At 42.4% G+C, this 24351-nt stretch overlaps 1 protein-coding gene across 1 annotated transcript in view; it reads left to right on the top strand.

Annotated features, from left to right (window-relative positions):
* Nucleotides 1-24351, top strand: part of MTBP (MDM2 binding protein) — a 54328-nt gene that overhangs the window by 310 nt on the left and 29667 nt on the right. The window contains exons 2-11 of the mRNA XM_075920177.2: nucleotides 3322-3402; nucleotides 5234-5307; nucleotides 5407-5558; nucleotides 8482-8540; nucleotides 11592-11736; nucleotides 13808-13925; nucleotides 15365-15499; nucleotides 16327-16421; nucleotides 19540-19612; nucleotides 21310-21427. Coding sequence (XP_075776292.2) covers nucleotides 3322-3402; nucleotides 5234-5307; nucleotides 5407-5558; nucleotides 8482-8540; nucleotides 11592-11736; nucleotides 13808-13925; nucleotides 15365-15499; nucleotides 16327-16421; nucleotides 19540-19612; nucleotides 21310-21427 — 1050 coding nt within the window. The remainder of the gene's footprint in view (nucleotides 1-3321; nucleotides 3403-5233; nucleotides 5308-5406; nucleotides 5559-8481; nucleotides 8541-11591; nucleotides 11737-13807; nucleotides 13926-15364; nucleotides 15500-16326; nucleotides 16422-19539; nucleotides 19613-21309; nucleotides 21428-24351) is intronic.

Genomic DNA, 24351 nt, shown 5'->3' with positions numbered 1-24351 from the left:
AGAGCCGGTGCAGTGGGGAAGTGCCCCCTGCCGCTAGGGGATGCAGGGAGACGGGGGACAATTAGCCGGGGGTGATTAGGCACTTCGGTGCTGGATGGGTCCTGGCTCGGGATGTTAAAGACTAGTCACGTTCCCATGACCAAATGCTTATCGATAGGATCGTCAACAGGATAGTCCACTACTCCATTCCCCCCTCCCGCTGCCTTTATAGAGGCACCAAGAGGGGAGGGGAAAAGCGAGGTACTTCGAGTGGTAGCACCCCATTGACCCCGGGCTCAGTGTGGCGCTGCCACTTTGCAATGCCAAGCGGAGCCTGGGAGCAGCTGGGCACTCTTCTGGCTCCACAGAGTATTTCAAAGCAGCAGCAGCACTGCTCGGAGCCCCGGATTAGCTGGGGACTCCCCAACTGACCCCAGGCTCTGTGCAGCATGCCAGCTTTGAAATGTACAAGATGACATTTCACTGGGGACACGGGGGTTCTTGTGCATTTCAAAGAGGAAGCTCAGCATGGAGCCTAGGGCCAGCGGGCCTACCCGCTTGCCCTGGGCTGTGCACAGCGTTCTGACTTTGAAATGCACAAGAGTGCCCTCGGGGCTCTTGTACGCGGAAGTGCCTATCGAGTAGCCAATGGAAATTCCATTGACTGCTCAACTAGTAAAGTAATCTCTAGTTAACATCCCTAGTCCTGACACTACTTCCTATAGCGGTCACCCTTCGCTGTGGTGGTTTTCTAGCTGTGGTTCAAGAGCAGCGGTTCTTAAGCTGTAGGTCATAACCACCTGTGAAAGGGGGCGCCAGGGTTGGCTTAGACTGTCTGGGGCTGAAACTACCACAACCCAGGATTGAAGCCAAAGCCCAAGGGAACTGGGTCATAGCACTTAGTTCAAGGCCTGAAGCCCTTGAACTTCAGCTTTTGCCCTCATGCCAAGAGTGGTGGGGTTTGAGCTTTGCCCTTCCCTCCCCCCCCCCCCCCATTCGTCTCCCCCATGCAAGGGGCAGCGCGGCTTCGGCGGGCTCAGGCGCGTCCTCGATTCTGGGGTTGTGAAATAATTTTTGTTGTCAGAAGGGGGTTGCGGTGCACTAAAATTGGAGAAGTCCTGCTCTAGACTTTTCTGTGTGTGTTTTTTCCCCTTCCCCCCCCGGTGAGGTGTGCATTTCTGGCAGGAGTCCCAGGTTTTAGGTGGACTGTGTGGATCGGTGATCACAAATGCTTTTTTGTAGGTGCCTTATGCACTCATGCCACTCGGAGGACTTTGAAAGAGATTGGTTTCAGCCAGGCGATGGCAACCTTTCAAAGAAGAGCCATTTTTGTTGTTTTTGACCAAAATATTTTGACAGCTGCATCACACTTAAAGCTCTGGGCTGGTGCATAGGTTGGGGATGATGGGTGTGAGCTTTAGGAGGGAGTTTGAGTGGATGAGGGGCCTCTGAGCTCGGAGAGGGGTTTTGGGTGGAGGCAGGCCCGTGAAGTGCAGACTCTGTCCAGGAGGTGCTTACCACAGGCTACTCCCGGCCAGCCACGCAGCCGGGCCTTTCATAGAGAATAAAAGAAATCTGCAAAATTGTAGTTTGAGCTGTTGACATTTGTGGTAGTTATGCACCATCACACCAGTGCATACTGACATACTCGTGATGGTGGTACACCATAGCACATCTGAAAAGATGGTCTTTTGTGACTTTTTAGCTTTTTGTGGTTTTGTTTTTTCATTCATTTATTAATTCATAGAGTCCAAGGCTAAATAGGACAATTGTAATCATCTAGTCCATTGGTACTCATACTTTTTGGCCCATGGTCCACCAGGATCAATGCAAACCTTTCCGTGTAACACCAGTTTTTAATGGAAACTTGCAGTTAATTTCACAATTACACCCAAACCATTTTACTAGTGTTGTAGCTAGGAAATATTAAATTATTAAACAGAATAAGTGCTTTAACTTTCTCATGTTAGTTTATCTAACTTCATTTTAAATACAATAAAATATTAATTTATGTCCAACACAAAAAGTTTCAATGTTTCCTTTATTTATGGCTAAGCTGGGCTATCTTTTTTGGATCAGTTGCCACTGATCCACAGAAAAATCAGTTGGGGACCACACGAGAAAAGCAAAAAAAAGCCCCTCCCAAAATGCCCACCCTCACTGGCCCCCAACTGAGACATCTCACTCTTCTGGCGTGTGAGCCCCACAGAGCAAGGGAGAGCGACAGGGAGGACTGAAGTTCAGAGCTTCCCATGGTCCAGATTTACTCTTTTGGAGTTCCAGGATTAGTAGATTTTGTGGACCCCCTCCTAGGCTCTAGGGTGGGGACAAAAATGAGGGGTTCAGTGTGTGGGACAGGGCTGCTACTGAGTGGAATAGGGATGAGAGTACAGGATCGAGGTGGGGTGAAGATAGAGTGTAGGAGTAGGGTGTCTGGCTGGGAAGGAGGGGACAATAGCAAGGGAAGGTGCAGTGTGTGGTCAGGAGGGAGGATGCAGGAGCAAGCTTGGGGAGGAGGATGTCTGATTGGGGGGAGGATGCAGGAGCAGGGTGTGGGTATGGTGTTTGGCTGTGGGGGAAGGTGCAGAAGCAGGGAGGATGGGCGTCCGGCTGGGAGGAAGGGTGCAGAAATAGGGTGGGGGTGGAGTATCACACCAGGGTGAAGGGTGCAGGATCAGGCTTGAGGTAGGGTGTCTGGCCGGGGAGAGGGTGCAGGAGCAACCTGGGGATGGGGTTTCTGACTGGGGGAGGGGACAAAAGGAGGTGCTTTCACACCCCACATCGCTCCCAGGTATTGTGTTACAAGCTCGGCCTCCTGATGCTCCCATTGGCTACAACTCTGGCCAGTGGGAGCAGCGGGTAAAGCCTCCAGGCAATGCGTCTGTGTGCTGCTCTTTCCCCAGCTGCGGGATGGAGGATGGGGAGCAGCAGCATGCATAACCTCTTCTGGCTCTGCACCTTTTTTTTTTTTTTTTTTTTTAACAAAAAACAAACAAACACTGCTTTACACTAACTGGATCTGCTGGCCTAATTACAATTTTTCTGGCATTTCCTGTAGATCATTGAATTTCCAGTTGAAATTCAATATCTAACATAAAATTTTTAATTTCAAAAATATATAGTTCTTTAAACATAGGCCTTGCTATAATTCCTGTAGAAGACTGTGCTGGTTTAACTAAATCAGTTTTAAAATATGACTAGCTGAATTAGTGCATACTTCTAGATCCATTGACTTACCTTTTACTATAGACAAGGCCTAAGTTTTAAGATTATAGGACTATGTTTTCAAGAAAGGAAGGAATTGTTTTTGTATTTTCTATTAATATAAACTTGTTTTTGCAGGCATAACTGCTGCAAATGTTTATAATCGTCTGAAAGAAAATTGTAGAACCTTTATAAATGAGGATGTAAACACGTTCCCAGGTAAATATATTGGCAAATAACAAAACAAGGCAAATGTTATTGAGATTGTTCTTTAACCAGAGCTTGAAAAATCATGTGCCGGGGGCAAATAGGAAGGTTTGTAAACGAATGTCATCATTTTCTTCAGAATCTGAGCTTTCATTAAAAAAAAAATTCCACAATTAAAGTTTCTGCCATTATATTTATGAAGAAAATCTTCCAAAAGTGGAATAAGTATAACCAATGCAGATTTAGCCAGAAAAACCCTCCTAATAGCCACAGTGTCTGCTATAGTTTGTGGGTTATCCAAGCTGTGACAGGTGTTTTCGTTGCTGTTCAGACCAGGACCATAGTGACAAAAACTGACAAAAATTGTGTCATTTCCCCCTGCTGGCCTCATACTCCCTGTGGGGTTTCTTGTACGTTTCAAAAGGAAGCCCCGCAGGGAGTATAGGAGAAGCAGGGGACTCCTGGCCCCATGCTCCCTTCCAGGCTTCTGCTTTTGAAAAGCAGGATTGCAGCAGAAGCAGCATGAGCAGAGACTGCTTCAGTCCCTGCTCATTCTGTTTCCTGCAGTGCCTCTACTTCCCCTGCCCCTCACGAAGATGGTGCTGGGGGAAACCAGCTTTTAAGCTGGCTTCCACAGGCACCAGTTTCCGCTCTTCCTCTGTGCCCCCCCCCCCCCCACTGCCTCTCTCTGATAGAGGCGGCAAGGGGGGGAAGCGACTAGTTGCATCACTAGTCGACTATGCGATAAGCTTATGCTGAGGCTTCAGTTGTGATGCCAAAAGAAAACTAATTCTTAGGCAATAGTGGCATATTAAGATGTACATGTTAAGTATGTTTTTCTACAAAACTAAAATGTAAATGTAGCATTCCAATTTAGGTAACTTTTATTGTCTACAGATTGACTGCCATTCAGTTTAAGCTGTCATAATTTGTAATTTGCATACTTGCATTACCTATGCTACGTAACAGCAATGTTGTGGGAACTGATACAAGGCAGTTGCCCCTATTACTAATTTGCCTCAACCAATCTAGAATGGAATCCCATTTACAATACAGACTGTACCTTAAACATATCTTAATGCTAAAGCCCCAGTATTCTGCACATACTACAAATTATGACAGTGTTTGTTAGCGTGTTGGGTGTAACCAGGTTATAACCAAATTACATAACATGATTGTATTTGCAACATAGACAGGTGTTTAGATGACCAAAATAGAGCTTGCAGTGATAGAGGGCAAATTATTGCTGAAAGAAAGCATCTTTGTTTTTTAAATAATTCCTGTAGTTGCCTAGAAAGGTACACAGGTTGGACTTCCCTATCTGGCACTCCTGGGACCTGAGTGATCCCAAACCAGGTAGTTTGCCAGATATGGAGAGGTCAACACCAGTGCCTCTGCTGTCGGCCTCCGGGCTCTTCTCTGGCTGCTGGCCCCACTCCCAAGCTTCTCTCCTGGCCACTGGCCCCGCTGGGTTCCCAGCTCCAGCATAGCTGCTAGCCTCTGGCCCCACTGCCACCAGCCCGGCTGGGCTCCTGGTCCTGGAAGGGCTGCAAGACTGTCAGGGCTCCCAGCTGCTGGCCCTCCTGCCGCCAGACTCCCGGCCACTGTGGCTCTCAGGTCCAGAAGCATCCAGGGTTCTGCTGGACCATGGATGTTGCCGGACCAGAGAGTCCCAGTTTAGAGAGGTTCAACTGTATATGACTGTGTAACTTAAATTCCTAACTGAAGCAGTAAATGAAGTCACAAGTAAAAATGTTAATTCAGAATCTTTGTAAAAAGGAAATAAAATTGAAATAGGCAGAATTGCTTTTGATGTTTGAACATTTGTTTTATTGTTCTGTAGCATGTTCAGTAGCTGGTGTTCCAGGTATGAGGAAATGGTATTTTGCAAATCAAGTCATAAATGATTTTTATCAGGTAAGAATAAAAACAGTTCCGTAACTCTTCACTTAACTGTGCAAATTTTGATTGATATAAATCAGCACTTTGACTAATACATTACTTTTGCTTTATTAGTTTTGTAGCTCGGACTGGGAAGAGATCAATTTTGAGGTGAAGAAAAATGAAAGTGAAAACTGTCTTCAGACCAGTATAAAAGAATGCCTGGATGCTATTCAGAGTTTTGAGGAGGAAGATAGTAGCAGCAGAGAGTCATTGTCCCTGATTGAGTATGCTTATTACATTTTTATTGAAACATCTAGTGATTCAGATATGATACAGAACAAAGGAACCAAGAGAACTAATTAGTTCTTTTGATGATAGTTTGTTTCTATTTTAATTAATCAGTAACCCCCCAAAAAACCTTTGAATTCAAAATTCAATGTAATTTTACAACTCATTACTTTAAAACATCTTAGTTGTTGTTTTATTATTCTGTACAAATAATCTTCTTAACCACTGATTTTTGTGTGTAAAATGAAACATTCTGTTGCAAAAATGCAGGCTATAATATTTTCATGGAAACCTTGTCTGGGTTTGGAAACATCATGCATATTGTCTAGCTAGAGACTGGCCCTTCTATTTAGTGCTTAGGCCTGTCTGCACTTACTGGGAAATCAGTGCAGGATCTCTCGGGGTCAATTTAGCAATCAACCTCTGCTCAATTACTGCACTGTCTCCACTACAGAGGGTCAATGGGAAAAACTCTCCCCTCTGTAGTGGAGACACCACAGAAATTCAAACTAAGGTACGTCAACTCCAGCTACCCTAGTAACATAGTTGGAGTTGCTTCCATTAGTTTGACATTGCCCCCTAATGTATACCTGGTCTCAGATATCTGACATCACGATATTTTAAGGGGTGTTCTTAAGTTTTATATGTTTTTTTGTGAATATCTAGTGAATAAATTCTTGTTCATTAGTTATAGCAGCTGACTTAATTAAAATGTCGAGACAGGCCTGAAATATGTGGTTCCCTTTTTGTTTTCAAGATCTTTGAACCAGTCAGTTAAACATCAGTTTTGGCAATTGATTTTTGTTCTGTGCTTTTTAAGAACTTCATAGTATCACAAATGAATGTATTTATCTTGCTAATCTCTTGTTTTACTTCTAGCTGTTCAGTGACTAGAATACCTAGTACTGTGCCTGTCTTGAATGACGTTTGTATTCACAGTTAACATTTAGCGTGACATGCTCCAGGATTTTCAAGGAGCCTAGGCAGTTAGGTGCTCAAATCTCCTTACAATGTAGTAGGAATTGGGTGTCTAATATAGCTGGTCAAAATATCAATATCAAACAAAACAGAAATTCCTTTTTCTAGTTAGTGCTCATGTCTAATTACCGTACGTCCTTTTGATAGTTCCAAGTATAGTATGTAATCTGTTATAATTCTGTTTAGTCTTTAACTTCTTTTTACGCAATAATTTTAAGATAAAGTAAATTTATGGAGAGAAAGGCAAGCAGAAAAATAAGTAAAACAAGGTTAAATTTATGTTGAAAACTCAAAAATCTATAATATGTGCTAATGAATTATGGGGAAAAAATTGTCAGTAGAAGAGCTAGTCATTTTCTGAAATAATGGCATCTTATAAAATAGATAGCACCCTGTCTTCAAATATACTTTTAAAATGAGGCTTTTCATTTTTATATACTCACTTTTGTTATGCTGATAAAAATCTACAAAAGTTATTTCCAAGTAACACCAACTACAGGGTCTTTAGTATAGTATTTTTGACTTTGTCTACACTGCTACATTTTGGCAATGTTATTGCAGATATAACCCCTGAGCACTTGAGTAAGTACCTTAAAGAATGCCAACTACTTTATATGGTAAGAACCTGGGCTTCATGCTGCCATTTCCTCACTATCGAGATTTGTAATTTGTTCTTTGAACTTGAATTCAGAGAAGAACTTAAAGAAAAAAATCCCCAAACGCTCCTGTTCCAGATAAAAAAGTAAAATATAGGTTAGTGAAGAAATAGCAGCATGGTTGTTAACATACAGAGTAGCTGGCATTCTAAAGATATTAGGGAAGTTTTAACCTTACAGGGAACCAACTGGCCACGCTTTTCTTCTGGCTGTTTAAATCTACAGTTTTGACGTTTAAAAATTAGGCTTTCATATAGTGAAGGTAAAAATGGTATATACAGTAGACTTCCGATAATCCGGCACCTTTTGGACCTAGGTGGTGCTGGATTATGAGATTTGCCGGAGAATCGGGAGGTCCGGTACAGCTGCATGGCTTAACAGCTGGCCAGAACACAATCTCCCTCCCTCTCCCCTCCCCTTTCCTTTTCCAGTCTCCTCTGTGCTGTAACCTGATCCTCCTCCACGCTCTTCTCCATACTGTAACGGGATCCCATTCCCCCTCCTTCTTCCTCCCCAACCTTATGCTCTGCCTGGTTACAGCCAGCACATGTCCCACCCCCTCCTCCTCCCCCCAATCTTATGCTCTGTCTGGTTACAGCCAGCCCGTGTGCTGAGCAGCAGGCTTTTTAATCAGCTGGTCAGGAGTGCTTGGCATTTTGATGCCGGAGTATCGGGAGTGCCGAACAGTTGGATGCCGGACTGTCAGAGTTTTACTGTAGTCTTATTGTCACTCGTACCAAGATGAAGCATGTATTGCGTGTTTCTTTTAGAAAATATCATTACACATGTAAATGCAGTAGACACTTTTGCAATCGATAAATCTGTAGAGCTGAAACATAAGTATTCATATTAAATGTAGGTAGTAAAATATGTAGAATGGACAGTTATCCATGACTGTAAATATATGGATAACTACAGTACCAGGCAGCAGAATATTGTAAAGAGCTGTAAATGAAGCTGAAAATTTTAGCTTTGGCTACTCACTTTGAGGGGTAGCATAAACTAGTGGACAGATCTCAGAGTGGGGAGCCAGATACTCTTGAATTTAATCCCAGATCTACCAAGACACTGTGGCCTTGGAGAAGTCACGTAACCTATCTGCTTTTTTTCCCCTGAATGTAAAATGGAAAAGCAGTGAGACCTTGTAGGGTTTATATGCTGATTGTTTAGTGCTTTCAAGATGTAGTGTACTTCCATAAAATACTAAATATTGTTACCGGTAATTTAGTTCTGGATAATTTTGTATATACATTTATTTAAATCCAGTAACCCTCTTTAATTTCAGTGTCTATGAAGAATCTGCAGAAAGTCTGCATCAGTTGACGGACAAGCTCCCTGCTCCTGGTAATTTCACAGAAAGGCTTGTGTTTATCTTCAAGGACTCAGTTCTGAGGGCTTTCAGTCTGATGACAGACAGACAGAAGTTAAAGGAAGGAGAGAAACAATTGGGGAATTTTTAAATGTTAGCTAGGTTCACTAGAGGTGGGATTGCAGAAGTGGGTTCCTGAAGGATGTAAACGTGGGCAGGGTATTTACCTTGTGAATAAGCTAAGTTGCAGCCTGGTTGTGTTAGACAGTGGAGAAGAAGTCAAAAATATCCTGTAAATGAGTGGTTCTCAAACTCCCGTGGTCCACCTGGCTTAATGGCCTGTGGACCACCTGGCTTAATGCAGATCTTTCCATGGACCACAAGGTGCTAATGAAACTAACTGTTAATTACATAATTACCTCTGAGCCATTTTGCTAGTGCTGCAGCTAGGAAGAATAGTTTAATTTAAATTATTAAACAGATTAAGCATTTTAAATTTCTCATGTTAGTTTATCAAACTTCATTTTAAATAAAGTAAAATATTTATTTAAGTCTAACACAAAAGGTTCCCATGTTTTCTTTATTTATGGCAGGGGTGGGGAACCTTTTTGGGTAGGGTGCCACTGACCAACAGAAAAATTAGCTGGGGACCACACAAGTGAGAAGCAAAAATCTCCTCCAAAAACACCCAACACTCACTGATGTAGCCCCCAACTGAGACACCTCATTCCTCTGGCACGCCAGCCCCACAGGGTGAGAGGAGGGGACAGGGAGGACTCAGGATTAGGGCTTCCCATAGGCCAGATTGACTGTTCTGGATTTAGTGGATTTTGTGGACCCCCTTAGACTCTGTGGAGGCGACAAACACGAGGGAGTCAGTGTGTGGGACAGCCAGCAAGTGTGATAGGGAGGGGGGTGCAGGAGGTGGGGTGTAAGAGGGGGTGACGGTGCGTGGTGGGAAATAGGGTGCAGAAGCAGTCTGGGACTAGGGTGTCTGGCCAACGGAGAGGAAGCTAGAGAAAGGGAGGGTGCACTGTGTGGCCAGGAGGGAGGGTGCAGGAGCAAGGGTGGGTTCAGAAGCAGGGTGAGAGTAGGTATTTGGCCAGGCCAGAGGGGAGTGTGCAGGACCAGGAGGGAGGGTACATAGAGCCCTGAGCCTCTGACTGGGCAGGGCTGATTAATCACCTAACAAGCTGTGCTGCCACACAGCTTGGAGGCAACACTGGTGTCAGAGCAACCGAGGGTGCAGGGTCTTGGCGGGAAGAGGGGAGTGAGCGAGGAGTACTGGGCTGTGGGGTTCTGGGCATGTGTCCCTTGCAGCAACTGCTGCAGCCACAGAGTACTGGGCTGGCCCCAGACACTGAAGGCCCCATTACCATGGCCATGCAGTCCTGGGCCAGCCCCAGAGGCTGGAGGCGCCTCTGAGGAGCCTCAGCTGCGGCGCTGCTTCTCCCACCACAGCCTAACCTGGCCAGGAGGAGGGTGCAGGAGCACGGGAGGGTGCCGGACCTGGCCAGGAGGGAGGGTGCAGGCGAGGGCTTGGGGTAGGGTATCTGGCCAGGAGGGAGGGTGCAGGAGCAAGGGGAGGGTGCAGAGTGTGGCCTGGAGGGAGGGTGCAGGAGCAAGGGAGGGTGTAGGAGCAAGCTGGGGATGTGGGGTGTTGGCGGGGTAGGTGGTGAGTGATGGGGATTGGGATGCGGGGGCTTGGGCATGAGTGGGGATGCTTATTTGGCTTTACACCTCCATTGTTCCCATTGGCCGGTGGTTTGTAAAGAGATGCTCCCTTGTAAGACTGTGCTGCCGGTAGCAGGAACGGCTTCTATAATATATTGCTACCAGAAGTAGACAATCCTAGAGGCTGTTGTTTCTAAACAGAAAACCAAATGTTCAGAATTGCTGCCATTCAGTGCTGGGGGGCTCCTCTGTTGTCTTCTACGCTGGCTTTGTGTTTATGGCAACCCAATTGGTACCTTGTCAGCACAGGTAATCCTAAGATTCCAGATACTCTGTACCACTGTGAAAAGCTAAGTCGGCGGGTGGAGTCCACATGGCACAACACAATACAGAAACATTTTTTGGTTTACACCAGCTCTTTGGTGAGGGGTGAAGGTGGGGGACAGGCAGCCTCCTCTCCAGGTCTCTGGAGTAGCCCCGCTCTGCGTGGCTGCCCTACAGAGCAGCCCTTCCCACCTCGAAAATGCAGCTGCCTGCACCGCTGAGCTGATGGCAGGATGGGCGGGTCTCACAGGGGAAAGGCTTCTGGGTTCCTCTGGATGCTTTCCAGCCCCACAGCGTGATGGCACCAGCACTGCTGCTTCCAGGGTTTCTCCAGCAGCCAGCACGGCGCCTCCCGCAGGCAGTACCTGGAGGTGAAGGGCCCATGGGCAGATGCCATGATGCAGTGCAGGGAGGCGGATGCTGATTGCCCACCTAGCAGAGCCAGATCCGTGTGGGTGGGGCTGGATGCTGGGCTGCGGCAGTGTTAAAGGGCTCCCAGCATCACGGCACTGGCCAATAGAAGCAGCGGGTAAGCCTCACTGCTGTTCCTTCAGCGGGGCGGGGACGGGTAGGGGGAGCTCGGCCCTCCCCATCTCCTCCACACAGTGGGGAGGCAACGCAGGCTTCTTGCCTCATGGGGGAGACGGGGAGAGGCTGAGCTCAAGCCATGGACCACCTGGGAGGCGGACCACTAGTGGTCCGTGGACCCCACTTTAAGAACCACTGCTGTAAATCATTAACTTCAGTCACAGAGTTTAAGGGGTGGAGTTGTTGCAGATAGAGAAGGGAGGGAAGGGTATGTTTTGAAGAGAAGATAATGTATTTTGGTTTTCCTGTTTAGCATAAGCTGATAAGATATCCAAGAGGAATTGCTAAATAAACAGACTGACGTTCCTATAGAAATGTTGCAAATCTTGTTTCTACATTTCTCTATTCTGCCCTTTAACAATCCTGATCACAGTCAGCCATAAACCATATTTTTTGTAGAATATTTTATAAATTTGGCTTGCTCCTTAAAATGAGATCAGTGCTTAGCTGTATAATTTCATGCTATTAAAATAATTTACACAAACTATGTTTTATTTAAGGAAGAGCTATGGTTGATGTAATACTACAGTCTGCTGAAAGAGATGCCCCCAAGTTAAAAGACTGTTTACCTGTGATTGGTGCCCTGAAACATCTGAGAGAATGGCATTCTGCAAAAATCACTATCACAACAAATGACTGTAAAGGGTATGATTTTAATTAGTTGTACAAGTGGGGACGTTATTTGTTTTGCATCTACATACACTAATGTTTTTAAATAAAGTTTATGAAGTGTCTTAATGCTTGACAGTTGTTCTTTAGGAAAGTATGGATTTCTCTTTTATCATTGTTGAAAAGGAGGAGCTATCCAGACAATTCTGTTCAATACATGCCTTCAGCAAAGAGGTTGATTACATCTCATTTTATTTAACTTTAATTAATATATCTAATTTTTCCTGATAGCCTGGCTTCATTTTACACAAGACCTTTTATAAAGTTAATATAGCACAAAACACAGTAATTATTACTGATTACTTTGAATTAGCAATGTTAAATTGAGGTTATTTGGCTAATCGTGTAGATAATCACTTTGTATCGACTACACGATTAGTCGATAAGGACTGCTCTGCACAGCCACAGAGGGGGAAGCTCCAGGAACTGTCTCGAGCTGGGACTGAGCAGTTCCGGATCGTGCTGGTTCTGGGAGCTACCCGCACTGTGGCTCTGCACTTTAAATGTAGTAAGAGCTGCTGGACTCTTACTACATTTAGAATGCAGAGGTACAATGTCCCGGACCAGCGCGAGCAGGGAATGCTTGGTCCCGGCTGCTGCCGGAGTAGCTTCTGTTCACTGCGGCCAGGACTGGCTGTGGCCAGGGACTGCTCCAGAAGCAGCCCCTGCCTGTGTCTAGCCCTGTCCACCATGAATAGAGGTTGCTCTGGCACCAGCCTCTGTTTGTGGTGGCCTCCCTGATAGAGGCAGGGGGAGGCAGACGGCACTGTGGAGCTGTTGCTCAGGGGAACCAGCATTTAAGCTGGCTCCCCCGAGCGCCGGCTCCTGTCCCTCCTCCCAACCTTGCTGACTCTCAGAAAAGCAGCAAGGGTGGAAGGCGAGTAGTCGATACTTCAGTGGACTACTCACTAGCATCCCTACTTTTAATCTGGTTTTGTAATTTTTGTAAAACGGGTATCAAGTTGCCGTTTTTGCCTTTTGAAGTTAAGGCTATTGACTTGAATATTTTTATTTACATACATGTTTGTTGATTGCCTATTTCCCTCCCACCTCGTCAGCTCAATATAAAGTGTAAAATGACCTTGACTTCATCAGTAAAATTGTGATAAGACAAGGAAACTAAATGTTTTGCCTTGAAATAAACCCCTAGGTAGAGAAAATATTTATGTGTCATAAGACACCTGCTAATACACACAGAGGGAGATGAAAAACTATCACGATCAATTTATCATGATGGAGGATTCCTTTCTGATTTTAAGTATGGCAATCAACGCATCTCTTCTTTGGATCAAATAGGCTCAGTCTTATGCTTTCATCTTCATTAACAACCATGGGCTCAACTCCCATTAGTGTCCGATGCCTTCCTCACTATTTCCTTCCATCTTTCCCTGTCCAGTGCGGAGGGGCTTAGTTTCTGTAGACTAGCTCCCCACCAATCTACTGTATCATCTACCCATTCTCTGTGGAATCTGCCTTTCCTGTTCGGACCATCCATTATGCCAAATACCAGGGTCTTAACTTTTTGCTCGTTGTTCATTCTACAGATAAGCCTGAATAGCTGTGCTGCATATCCTTTATGCATAATGAGGCAACCTGTCCCTGCTCTTACCACATAGAAACCAATAAATGATGAACAGGGAAATCCTCTAGTTGACAAGAGAAGTCAATGTGTTCTCTTTCCATCCATGTCTCTCATTCCCTTTAATACACAAAGAAGGGCAGTAGTTGGACATGCATATTGCAAGACTGCTAATTACAGTCTGACTCAGTTTGCCAAGCCAGTGATTGCTTGCTACATGCCAGTGCATTCTATTGTCATCTTGGTGGAGCACAGAAATACCTTCCCCTGCAGGCAGTGGAGCCAGCATGTCTGTAAGAGTGTACTTTTCAGAGTACAAAGTTATATATTTTGGTCTGAATTTACATATTTCCAGAAGTCTGTGTTTAGTGCTAAGGTGTAGAAGATCTATTGGATTACCACACATAGCATGGTAATCTTTAAAACAAGTTGAAATAGGAGATTCATTATTTTTCCTTACTTTTACAGTGTCTGGCAAAAAATTGCAGACTACTTATCAGCAGATGTTGTGGCTTCAGATAATCTAATGAATATTATTGATTCAAAAGAGCTTTGGAGAGGAGAGATTCAAATATGGGAAAGAAAGGTACGGGTTTTTTTCTAGTTTTGGTGATCTTTTTTTAGATTCCCTGTGTATACTTACTGTATAAAATTGTTATGAGATACATATTGTATTATAAATTATTAGACTTCATGCTTTCATTTGAATTTTATAACAATCTAATTATATAGAAACCAGTTTAAATAACACTTTTCTTTAAACAGAGAAAGTATAAATGTATAGCTACAGTGTGGAGTTTCATATGCAGGGACCTAAGTTTAGGTACCAGACCTTTACTCTCTTTACCTTAGGTCTGTGGGTTTATTTTTAAGTCAAATCTTTTGTTGTTCATGACAAGCGATTATCCTCTTTCTTTGCTACATTTTAGTACTCAAGAGTCTAGGACTTGTGCAATAAGCAGCGACTATTTAGCTGTAGAAGACAACACTTGTGTTTGCAATGTCTTAATTTTGCATATGTTACCAGATTATTCAAACCAATATTATTTATACTAATGAGGCCATATCTTTTTAAAGCAGTGGTGGGCAACCTAGCCTAATGTAAGTTGCCCACAATCATCTCAGTGGGCCACAAGATTTTCCTAACCAAGATGATCTCCCAGGATAGGTTGGTTTTGCTAACTGCACTTGTGTACCTAGAATTTGAGGGATGTGCCAGTTGAACCATAGCAGTGCTTTGATTGGGTGCAGAGGAAGCACTTGGCTCTCAGTCAGGCTGTGTCTAGACTGCAGGTTTTTTTCGAAAAAAGTAGCCTTTTTTTGAAAAAACTTCACCTGCGTCTAGACTATAGCCGCGTTCTTTCGAAATTTAAATCGAAAGAACACAGCTTGTCTTTCGATGGCGGTAATCCTCATTTCACGAGGAATAACGCCTTTTTTCGAAAGTGTTCTTTCGAAAAAAGGCGTTCTTGAATACAAACAGGGCTTTTTCGAAACAGAGCATCCAGACTGCCTGGGTGCTCTCTTTCGAAAAAGCAGCTCACTTTTTCAAAAGAAGAGGTTGCAGTCTAGATGCTTTCGAAAGAGGCTTGCAGTCAGACGTAGCCTCAGTGTTCTGTGCAATCAGCACACATCTCACTTCACTTTACATACCCTTGCTTTACATGTGTATCACTTTAGTAACATTGGTAAGAAAAAAACTACATGGATGGAAACCAGCAGAATCTGGCAACCCTGTGTGTGGGAAATGAAAAACAAAATGTCTTGTGGCCACACTTAGAAGATGGATGAACTGCATGGAGCCCACCACTGTTTTAAAGTAATTGTGTATCTAATTGACTGTAGGAAAAAAATTCATTGATTAAAATAGTGCTTTGCTTTATGTAAACTTTATTTCATTCTTCATCTTCTAGTTGCACCAAATGCTTGATATGCAAGAACATGAGAATTTTTCTAACCTAATTTATCCTATTAATATCAGCCTTTGTATCTGCCTTCTTTTAATATTCTGTCTATTTTCTTTAGTTTGGATTTGAAGTTAGGTTTCCAAAGTTTTGTATAAAGGGTGTCTCGGCAAAGCCATTCAGCACATCACATTTAAATAGTTGCTTCAAGGCCAAGAAAACAGCACAATCAGAAAATACTAATATTTTGCCAGAGGTAAGGTCTGTGTTTGAACTTTCTTTAACCTACAAAAGTTGACATTTTTACCTTCCTGAGAAAATTAATAATGAGAGATGTGGTAATCAGAATTCAAGAACAAATGTAAAAGTAGCAACTCCATAATGTATAATTTTTAAGGCTTATTTATATCATATTTTTTTCTGGATAGTATCAATGATACTTGGTCTAATGACATGTGATACTACATTCTCAAAATAGGATGTGATACTACGTTCTCAAAATAAAAATGAAAAACTTATTCTGATTTCTTAGTTTTGAAAAAATCAATTTTAAATATTGCTGTAGCATGTTGGAAACATCTATTCATTTATTTGTTTGTACAAATACATTTTATTATTAAATACTTTTTTAAAAATTTACTCATAGTGTACCATTTTTGCTTTGAGGAAATTAAAAGAAGACCCAAGTTTAAAAATCAAAATCCATATTTATAGGTGGAAAATATATAAAAAGACCTTCAATTGAATTACATATTTAAATTGTAATAGTTTTTTACCATTACAACTTTTAAATATATGAGATGCATCATCTCTCATATATAAAATAAAAATAATCTAATACCAGACAATTCAGGACAAAATATATTTTTGCATATTTCATATGCATATGCATACTTTCAGGAATCAAATGGAAGGTACCTAAAACTATTCCAAAAGTTTGCTCTTTTGAGATGTTTAATTACATTTTCATTTGACTATAATGTAAGGACCCATTTCAGCAAAGTACTTAAAGCAAGTGATTAAGTCCTTTTGAAATCCTATCTAAAGTATAAGTTACATATTCTCATTTGAATTTCTTTTCAGGTTTTTCATTATTATGGTCCAGTGTTAGAATTCATGCAGCTGGTGGTGCTCTCAGATCTACCATCCCATTTTGTATCAGATCTTGAATTTGAGCTGTATCCTTTTATTAAAAAGCTTACCTTTTCCCTCCAAGTGTTTACAAATGGAGGGAAGAGGACAGGGACTATGGTGGATTACCTTAATTTGGTACACTGAAGATGTGTATTTAAGTTATGTCAGAGATGCTAAGATGATATGAACAGGCACCTTTTAGCAGTTCTACAAAATCAAAACTCCCCTCCCGACGGTCAGCCCAGTTTCTGGGCTTCCCCCTGGCAGGAGGCCTTCTCCCAGGCACCAGCCACAGACACATGTGCCGAGCCCTGACCACTGGGATCTGTTTTCTGCTGCACCAGCCCCCCTGCTGCTGGCACTGGCCAGGGTTGCGCTCCCCCCATGCTGGCCTCACTTCTGCTGCTCCCAACCAGGGCTGCGCTCCTTGTTGCAATGGTCTGCTGATGCAGGCCCTGGCTGGGGGTGCGTGCTACACCTTGCCAGCCTGTGATGCACTCCAGGCTGCTGGACCTGCTGCTGCTGGCCAGGGCTTTGCTCCTGACTCTGGCCAGCCCCCGCTCCCAGCTGGGCTCTCTGGTCCAATAACATCCATGGTCCAGATGTTACCATACCTGAGAGTGCTGGATGTAAGAGTTTTCATCTGTGTTTAAATTTACCTTGTACTAGCAGCTGGTAATGTAAGGGGAGTCTCTTTAGGGTAGAAGAGGTTCTTACTGCACTTCATTTTATTTTAGCATGAGTCAACCTATTTATTATTCAGTGTCTCTCTTCTTTCTTAAATTTAACTACTTTAAAATAAAATGCCCTACTTTTAAATTGAATATACTGAACTCCTCTTACCTTTAATTCTAAATTTTGTGGGGAGGTTTTTTTTTTTAATAAGAATTAAGCATACCCTTTTGTTTGCTGGGTTAATAGACCATAATATTCTATATAGACGGTTCTTAGCAGTATTACATAATTAGAAAGACATTTACCTAATAGAAAAAGCTCCATCAGTAATAGTAATTAGCCTTACATACAACTAAAGGAAAAAGATCAGGGATTAGTGTGTAAGTGGCATGGTCAGGAAAGGCAAAAGGCCATTTCTTTACAGCCTTTTAAAATAAAGCGAGCTCACAGGTATATGAAATTTTTATGCATAGTTTTGTAAGTGGGAGGTATAAACTACACTAGATGTAACCACTGTCTTTGATCTGATGCCATGATAAAATTAAACAAATATTCTTAGCGCACATAATTGGGCTAGCAGATTGAAACAAAGAGCACCTGCTATTTATATGAAGAGGAGAAGGAGATACTGTGTTACGCTCTCCCACCTTATTATAATGACAATCCACTAATTTTGACCTTTTTTGGTGAGGAAAAGCCATCATTGGTTTTAGTGTGTCTCACTAATGTGTAGATATGCATTTACACAAAATGTGTATAAGTTAAAGGGAGTGGATAGCTAAGAAGCCCTTTATCTTCTAGCATATAAGTTAAGATACTATTCAGACAAGCACTTTCTTCAATTGATACTATCAGTATGTTTCTAATATTACCAGTCAAATGCCTTTCAGAACTAAGAGGTGATGTTTTCATCCTGCAGAAGGGTATTCCAGTACAATTATTACACTTAAAAGCAAAGATATTGAAGAAGAAGAAAAGTGCAGTGTTTGAAGAAGTATAATTTGGCCCCTAATTAAAGCCCTCAGTAAAGTACACACATAACTATAGCCAGAAAATAAATACCCATCTTAGCGCTGGTCTTCACTATCGGGTTAAGTCAGCTTAAGTTACTCACTATTTCATCTACGTGAGTAACATAGCTGTAGTCAGTTTAAGTTAGATCTACTTACTCTGGTGTCTTCACTGTATTGCATTGATGGAAAATGTTCTCTGGTCTCTTCTCTGAGAGTTGGAGTACTGGAGTCTACCAGAGAGTGCTCTGCTGTCAATTTAGCAGGTGTTCACTAGACTTGTATTGATTGCAGTAGCAACATCTTCTGTATTGATTGCAGTAGCATGGATCTCGTGAGTAGTGAAGATAAGCCCTTAAACTGAACCCCATTCATTATAATGAACAGCTTTCTGCAACGGACCCATCAGGAACAAGCTATTCATTCACATACCTTGAGTTCATTAGCATGAACAATGCAAAACTACAAATCTAATGAGTTATTGAGGTCTGTAGGTTAAACCATTATTCGGTTTAACCATTCTTCATTAAGACCCCATAAGCAGAGGCATCTTAGCACCTCAGATTGGATCCTAAACTGGAGTTGCATACCTTAGTTTGACATTGACATGGCTTCAGTGATGAAAGTATGTCTGTTGCATTAATACCGTGTAGAAGTTATCAATAAAAGCTACAGTGAGAAGTTATTGAGGCTTTAGCAGTAGCATTTTATACCAGCTGATTAAAATCTTTGTTTTCTCTCTCTCTCTCACACACGCACACGCACACGCACACGCACACACACACACACGCGCGATCTAAGTTGTTAACTCTCATAATGGTAAGAGATTAAATAAAATATGCATACATATAAATTGCTCCTACATGGTCACTTGAAAGCTTTCAATAAATGCTGTATATTTATAACATATATTTACAAAATTCATGAATTCATGCTCCACCCCATCTGATACAGAGAATTTATTCATTATAATACTTTGATAATTATGAATAGTGAGATGTTTTAACTTTTATTTAGGTGGGTTGAAATATTTCTTTGTGCAGAATATAATACAGGCAGTCCCCGGGTTACATGGATCCGACTTACATCGGATCCCTACTTACAAACGGGGTGAGGCAACCCCGCACTAGCTGCTTCCCCCCAGCAGACCAGGGAGACGCGAAGCTTGTGCCCTCTCCCCCCCCTCCCCCTGCAGACCAGGGAGACGCGGAGTGGCTTTTCTCAGCAGACACCTCAGCTTGAGAATAAAGGACTGAGGGAAGTGAGGTGTGGGAGAATAAAACTGAGCTCTGGAGAAATGTTTGGCTAGAGTTTCCCCTACAATATGTACCAGTTCTGACTTACTTACAAATTCAACTTAAGAACAAACATACAGTCCCTATCTTGTACGTAACCCGGGGACTGCCTGTACTGTGATTTATAACATTGCAATAGGTATAACTATTTAAAGATGTGGTTCCTTAAACTTTTTATACAGGAACTTGGCAAGTAACAATATCAAAGAAAAGTCTACACTGCTTTTTGACCAGATTTCTTCTCTCTGTGGAAAGGTATATTTTTTTTCAACTTTGCAGCATTTTTTTTTTTTTTGCCAAAATTATTTCTCCATATCTATTTTTGTGTACTTTTAATTTAACACCTAATCTCTGTGTAGCTTTCTCCAAAATTTTCTTCTGGGGTCACAATCTGCTGTTAGATGTGTACATTGTACAGTTTCCAAGAGCAGAGTTCATATGCCCATGAAATTGTTAACTTCAGCCACGCTTTGACCTCATAGCATGTCTTGATACTCATTATCAGGGCTCGCCGAACCACGGTGAGCCCTGCTCGCCAGCCGCGCTGTCCGGCAATCTGCTCGTGGGCAGATTGTTCTGCGCATGTGCAGATCGCCCGAACCTGACTCTTCCAGGTTGCAATCTACTCACCATGCGGCGAGTAGATTGCACTATTTGTCGAGCCCGGCTCACTATGAATCCCATCCCAACTTCTGTCCTTTTCTGTTCATTTTCATAATTCAGTTCAATCCTTTAGCAAAAATTATTGACTGCACCATCTTTAGTGTATTTTTTGTTCCCACAGATAAGTCCTTTTATAGCAAGAGTCCACCTTTTTCTCCATGCCAGCCTTCCTAAATGCAAATAGCAGAGTACTTTGAAGCCAGGTCCATACTTCAGGGGAAAATCAGTTTAAGGGACGCAATCCCAGCTATATAAAAAACATAGCTGTAGTCAATGTACCTTAAGATGAGCTTTGTTGCTTTCCTCAAAGTGGGAGGCTGTTGGGAGAAATGCCCCTGTTGACTTGGGAGAAATGCCCCTGACTCCCTGTGAGGAGAAGAAGTACTGGCACCAATGGGGGTGCCCCCTGCATTATATTTAGCATGTCTTTACTAGACTCACTAAATGGATCACCGGCAGATTGAATGACACAGCATCGATCTTCCTGAAATTGGAGATGTGGCCTAAGTAATTTGTTTATGTTCTGCAAGACAGTACATTGCACATATTCTATGCTGTTGGGCCAGTCATATCTTCAGTGTATATGCAATATTAATGGATTTTAAGGCCAGAAGGCACCATTAGATCATCTTTTCTGACCTTCTGTATGCCACAGGCCATTCCATTTAGCTAGTTACCTGTATGTGGAACACAGTTCAAATAAGCTGATGTGGTGCTTCAAATGTAGACCTGCACTTACTCCCGCTGGAGAGCCCTGTGGGGCCGCTGGAGTCCATCATCTGCCTGAGCACATTCCTCCTGGCCTTTCTGGTGCTTGCGGGCAGGATTCTGGCTAGCCTGGAGAGCTACAAGAAGTGCCACTGAGTGGGCCAGTTCCCATCAGCACTCGGACCTGCCAGCTGGACTCCCTGCATTCCTGGCAAGGCGTAGCCTCCGTTCCTCACTCACCCCTTGGGCTGCTAACTTATTCCGTCTCCCATGTGGAGCAGGGCTAGGTGCCATGTGGGGGTGCAGGTGAGTGTGAGTCACTTGCTGTGATTATTTGGGTATATCTCACATAATCATATCCCTGCCAGTGTTGGGGTATCAGGATTGGTTTACCTGAGTGCCCTCTCTTCTCTGCTTGTGTCTAGTTTTGTGTGGTATTATTTACTTTGGTTTCATTTTTGATGTTGGGCATAAGATGTGGTTGATGATGATAGCCGCCTGTGGTCCACAAAAAGGTCACACTAGATATTCTCTATGATTATCTGAGTAATGTGAATGCACTATATTTGCTCTTTCTACAGATAGGAGCCTTATTTGTTTTGCCTTGCAATGTAAGCAACCTGTTGATTCCATCTCCTAGCCAGCTGAGTACAAAAAAATGGAAGGAATACATGGCCAAAAAACCTAAAGCCATAACCAGTAAGTAATGTATTTTAAGGGGTGTTGTGTTTATGTGTGTTTCCGGAATGTATAATATCAGTAACCCTGGCAGAGTTTGATTTTTATTTTGTTATTATTTCAGCAGACAATATCAATGTTTAATTTTAAGCATTTTTCTATGTTTTTATTGATTGAAATTGTAACAGTTGCAGGAAATTGGGGAAAGATTTCGGACACTAATTGTTAATTACAATAAACATTAAGCTCTCAAGCAACATTTTTCTTTGTTTGCCTATTTAAATTAGTGTGAAAATTATCATTACTATCATTTACCAATAAAAATCTAATCCTTTCATGCCTAAATATAAAGTTTTTATTAGCATGAATATAGAATAGTTCCTTTGAACTCCTTGGAAAAGCCACCTCTGCGTTTCAGAGCAGTAGCACGTTCCAGAGCCCGAGGTCAGCTGGGGACTCCCTAGCTGATCCTGGGCTTTGCGCAGCATTCCCGCGGAACCCAGGATCAGCCGAGGGTCCCCATCTGATCCCAGGTTCTGCTGAAAGGCCGTGTGGAGCCTGGGATCAGCTGGGGAGTTCCTAGCTGACCTCGGGCTCCACCTGGCATTTCAAGCAGCAGCACAGCATGGAGCAGACCCCAGGCTCCATGAGGGCGCTTCCACTTTGAAATGTACAAGAGGCCCCTCTGGGGACTCTTGTACATTTCAAAGCTGGCCTGCATATAGATAGCCCAAAGTTGGCGGGACTTCCCGCTGGCCCCAGGCTGGACGCAGAGTTCTGCATTCCTCCTTTGAAATGTACAGGAGCCCTAGCTCCTGTACATTTCAAAGGAGGAGTACGGAAGTGCCTATTGGGTAGTTGATGGAAATTTCATCGACTACTCGACTAGTAAATTAACCGCTAGTTTATGTCCTTAACTCAAAGTGGAGAAAAAAATTAAAATAACTTGTGCAAGTTATGTGGTGGGTCAAGCCAGCCTTGCGATCAAGGGAATGTAAATGTGGCTTAAAGCTACCATTGTGCGTCAGTCTTCAGATGCATCTGAGGATCCAGCTTATAATGTCTCTCCCTTTCCTTTTTATTTTAAAAAGAGGCAAGCCTCATTTTTTCAAATTAGTTCAAAGCTATTGTTTCATATTAATAGTGTTATGATATACTGTAGTGACATAACGGTGATAGCTGTAGAAATTGTCAGGTAATCAATCAGTATAACTGAACACTCTACTTATCCCCCAAGATTTTGGCTGTTCTCTCTATAAATCTGTAATTAGATTATCATGGACTTTTCCCAATCCACTCTCTCCATTGTGCTATATGTTGTGCAAACATTTACGGAAATATGGTCTTTTTCCTGAAGTGTTATAACCTAAGACAGATGACATAAAGCTATGGGAGGAGGCATACAGTCAGATACATACAGTTGCAGTCAGCAAGATAAATGATAAATGATGTGTCAACTATGTTTATCTGGCCTTTGCCTTTTACGTGAAAGGTGTATCTTGAGGAAGAGACTGAAATAGGAAAGGATACTGGACTTACAAATTTGGTAATGGAAGGCATTCCTCTCTGTGGGGCAAGCACAGAATAGGCACAGTGACATTTGCATGAGAAATAGCCCTATCTACACTTTTATCATCATTGGTAGAGAAGAGGATGGAGATTAATGACAGGTAGAGAGGAGCAGGGTTGAGAAGAGCCTTGAAAGTGAGGACAGCTTAATGCCTGGAACAAGTGGACTGAGCATGAGGACAGATGTGATGTGATCATAGATGATTAGCCATTGGATTAGCTCTAGTGGAAGTGTATTGTATACTACTTTCTCCAAAGCCTGTGGCTAACCTGTTTATAGTAGATTGACTGGTCCACAATCTCTTAATTATGTGAGAGCAGTCATACAATGCCACATCATTCTTAGCCAGAATGGGTAGGAATGTTTGTCAGGGGCTGAATAACAGGAGAGGGCTCACTTGATGATTACCTGTTCTGTTCACTCCTTCTAGGACACCTGGCATTGACCACTGTCAGAAGACAGGATACTGGGTTAGATGGACCTTAGGTCTGACCCAATATGGCCATTTTTATTTTCTTGACATCTCAAACAAGTGTCTTAAATGAAACGATTTAAAGGGGGTGGGAGTGTTAAAAGGAGAAAACGTAGCAAGAATGGATGACCTTATTTTTTCTTCCGCAGCTACAGATATCAGCTTGATTTTTCTCCCTTAATTTAAATTAAAACTGTTCTAGAAAACATTTGAATATTTTATACTTTATTGATATATATTATTTGCTGAATTTTCAATGCTTAATTCTGTCTGTCTGTTGAGACAGTGTTTTAAATTTCTCAATACAAGAAGGATAACAAGGCTTGAAGGTGGTATTAAGTGATTTGTCCTTCAAAGCCTAGTATAGAATTATGAAGTGCTGTCTTTCTGAACTTCTCGTCTTAGCAAACATCTGTCAATTTAATAGTTTGTATAAAGCTTGAAAAATATAGTGTCTTTAAAGTTATTGCAGTCAAGTTCATAGTGATCGTTTATATTCTAGTACAATCCACATGATCCAGGCTTTTGTTAGGAAATAGAATGGAGTATTTTTCATATGCTTCACAGCAGACATTTCTTGTTTTACTTTTAATAAAGATTTTAATTTCTTTAGTCTATTAGGATAAATATTATACGTAATATCTGCCTATAATAAAAACAGCATTTTCAGTAATTTACATAGTTAATGAATGATCCTGTTTTCTTTCTTTGGGGGGGTATAAGGTGTCTACCCTTTCATAAAACATTTCTAAAAAATTAGGACTTTCAATTAAAAATATTAAAAGAAGGGTTTCCTACTAGCAAAGATTCTATCTCCCTTGGATGTGGGCCATGACCTGTTAAATTCACTATATACAGGCTAGCCACAGGCTTTGGAGAAAATAGTATATAATGTCCTTCCAC

This window comes from Pelodiscus sinensis, chromosome 2 (genome assembly GCF_052426305.1).
Source record: "Pelodiscus sinensis isolate ZL-2025 chromosome 2, ASM5242630v1, whole genome shotgun sequence".
In the NCBI taxonomy this organism is placed as follows: Eukaryota; Metazoa; Chordata; order Testudines; family Trionychidae; genus Pelodiscus; species Pelodiscus sinensis.
This window is presented reverse-complemented; position numbering and strand designations above follow the sequence as displayed.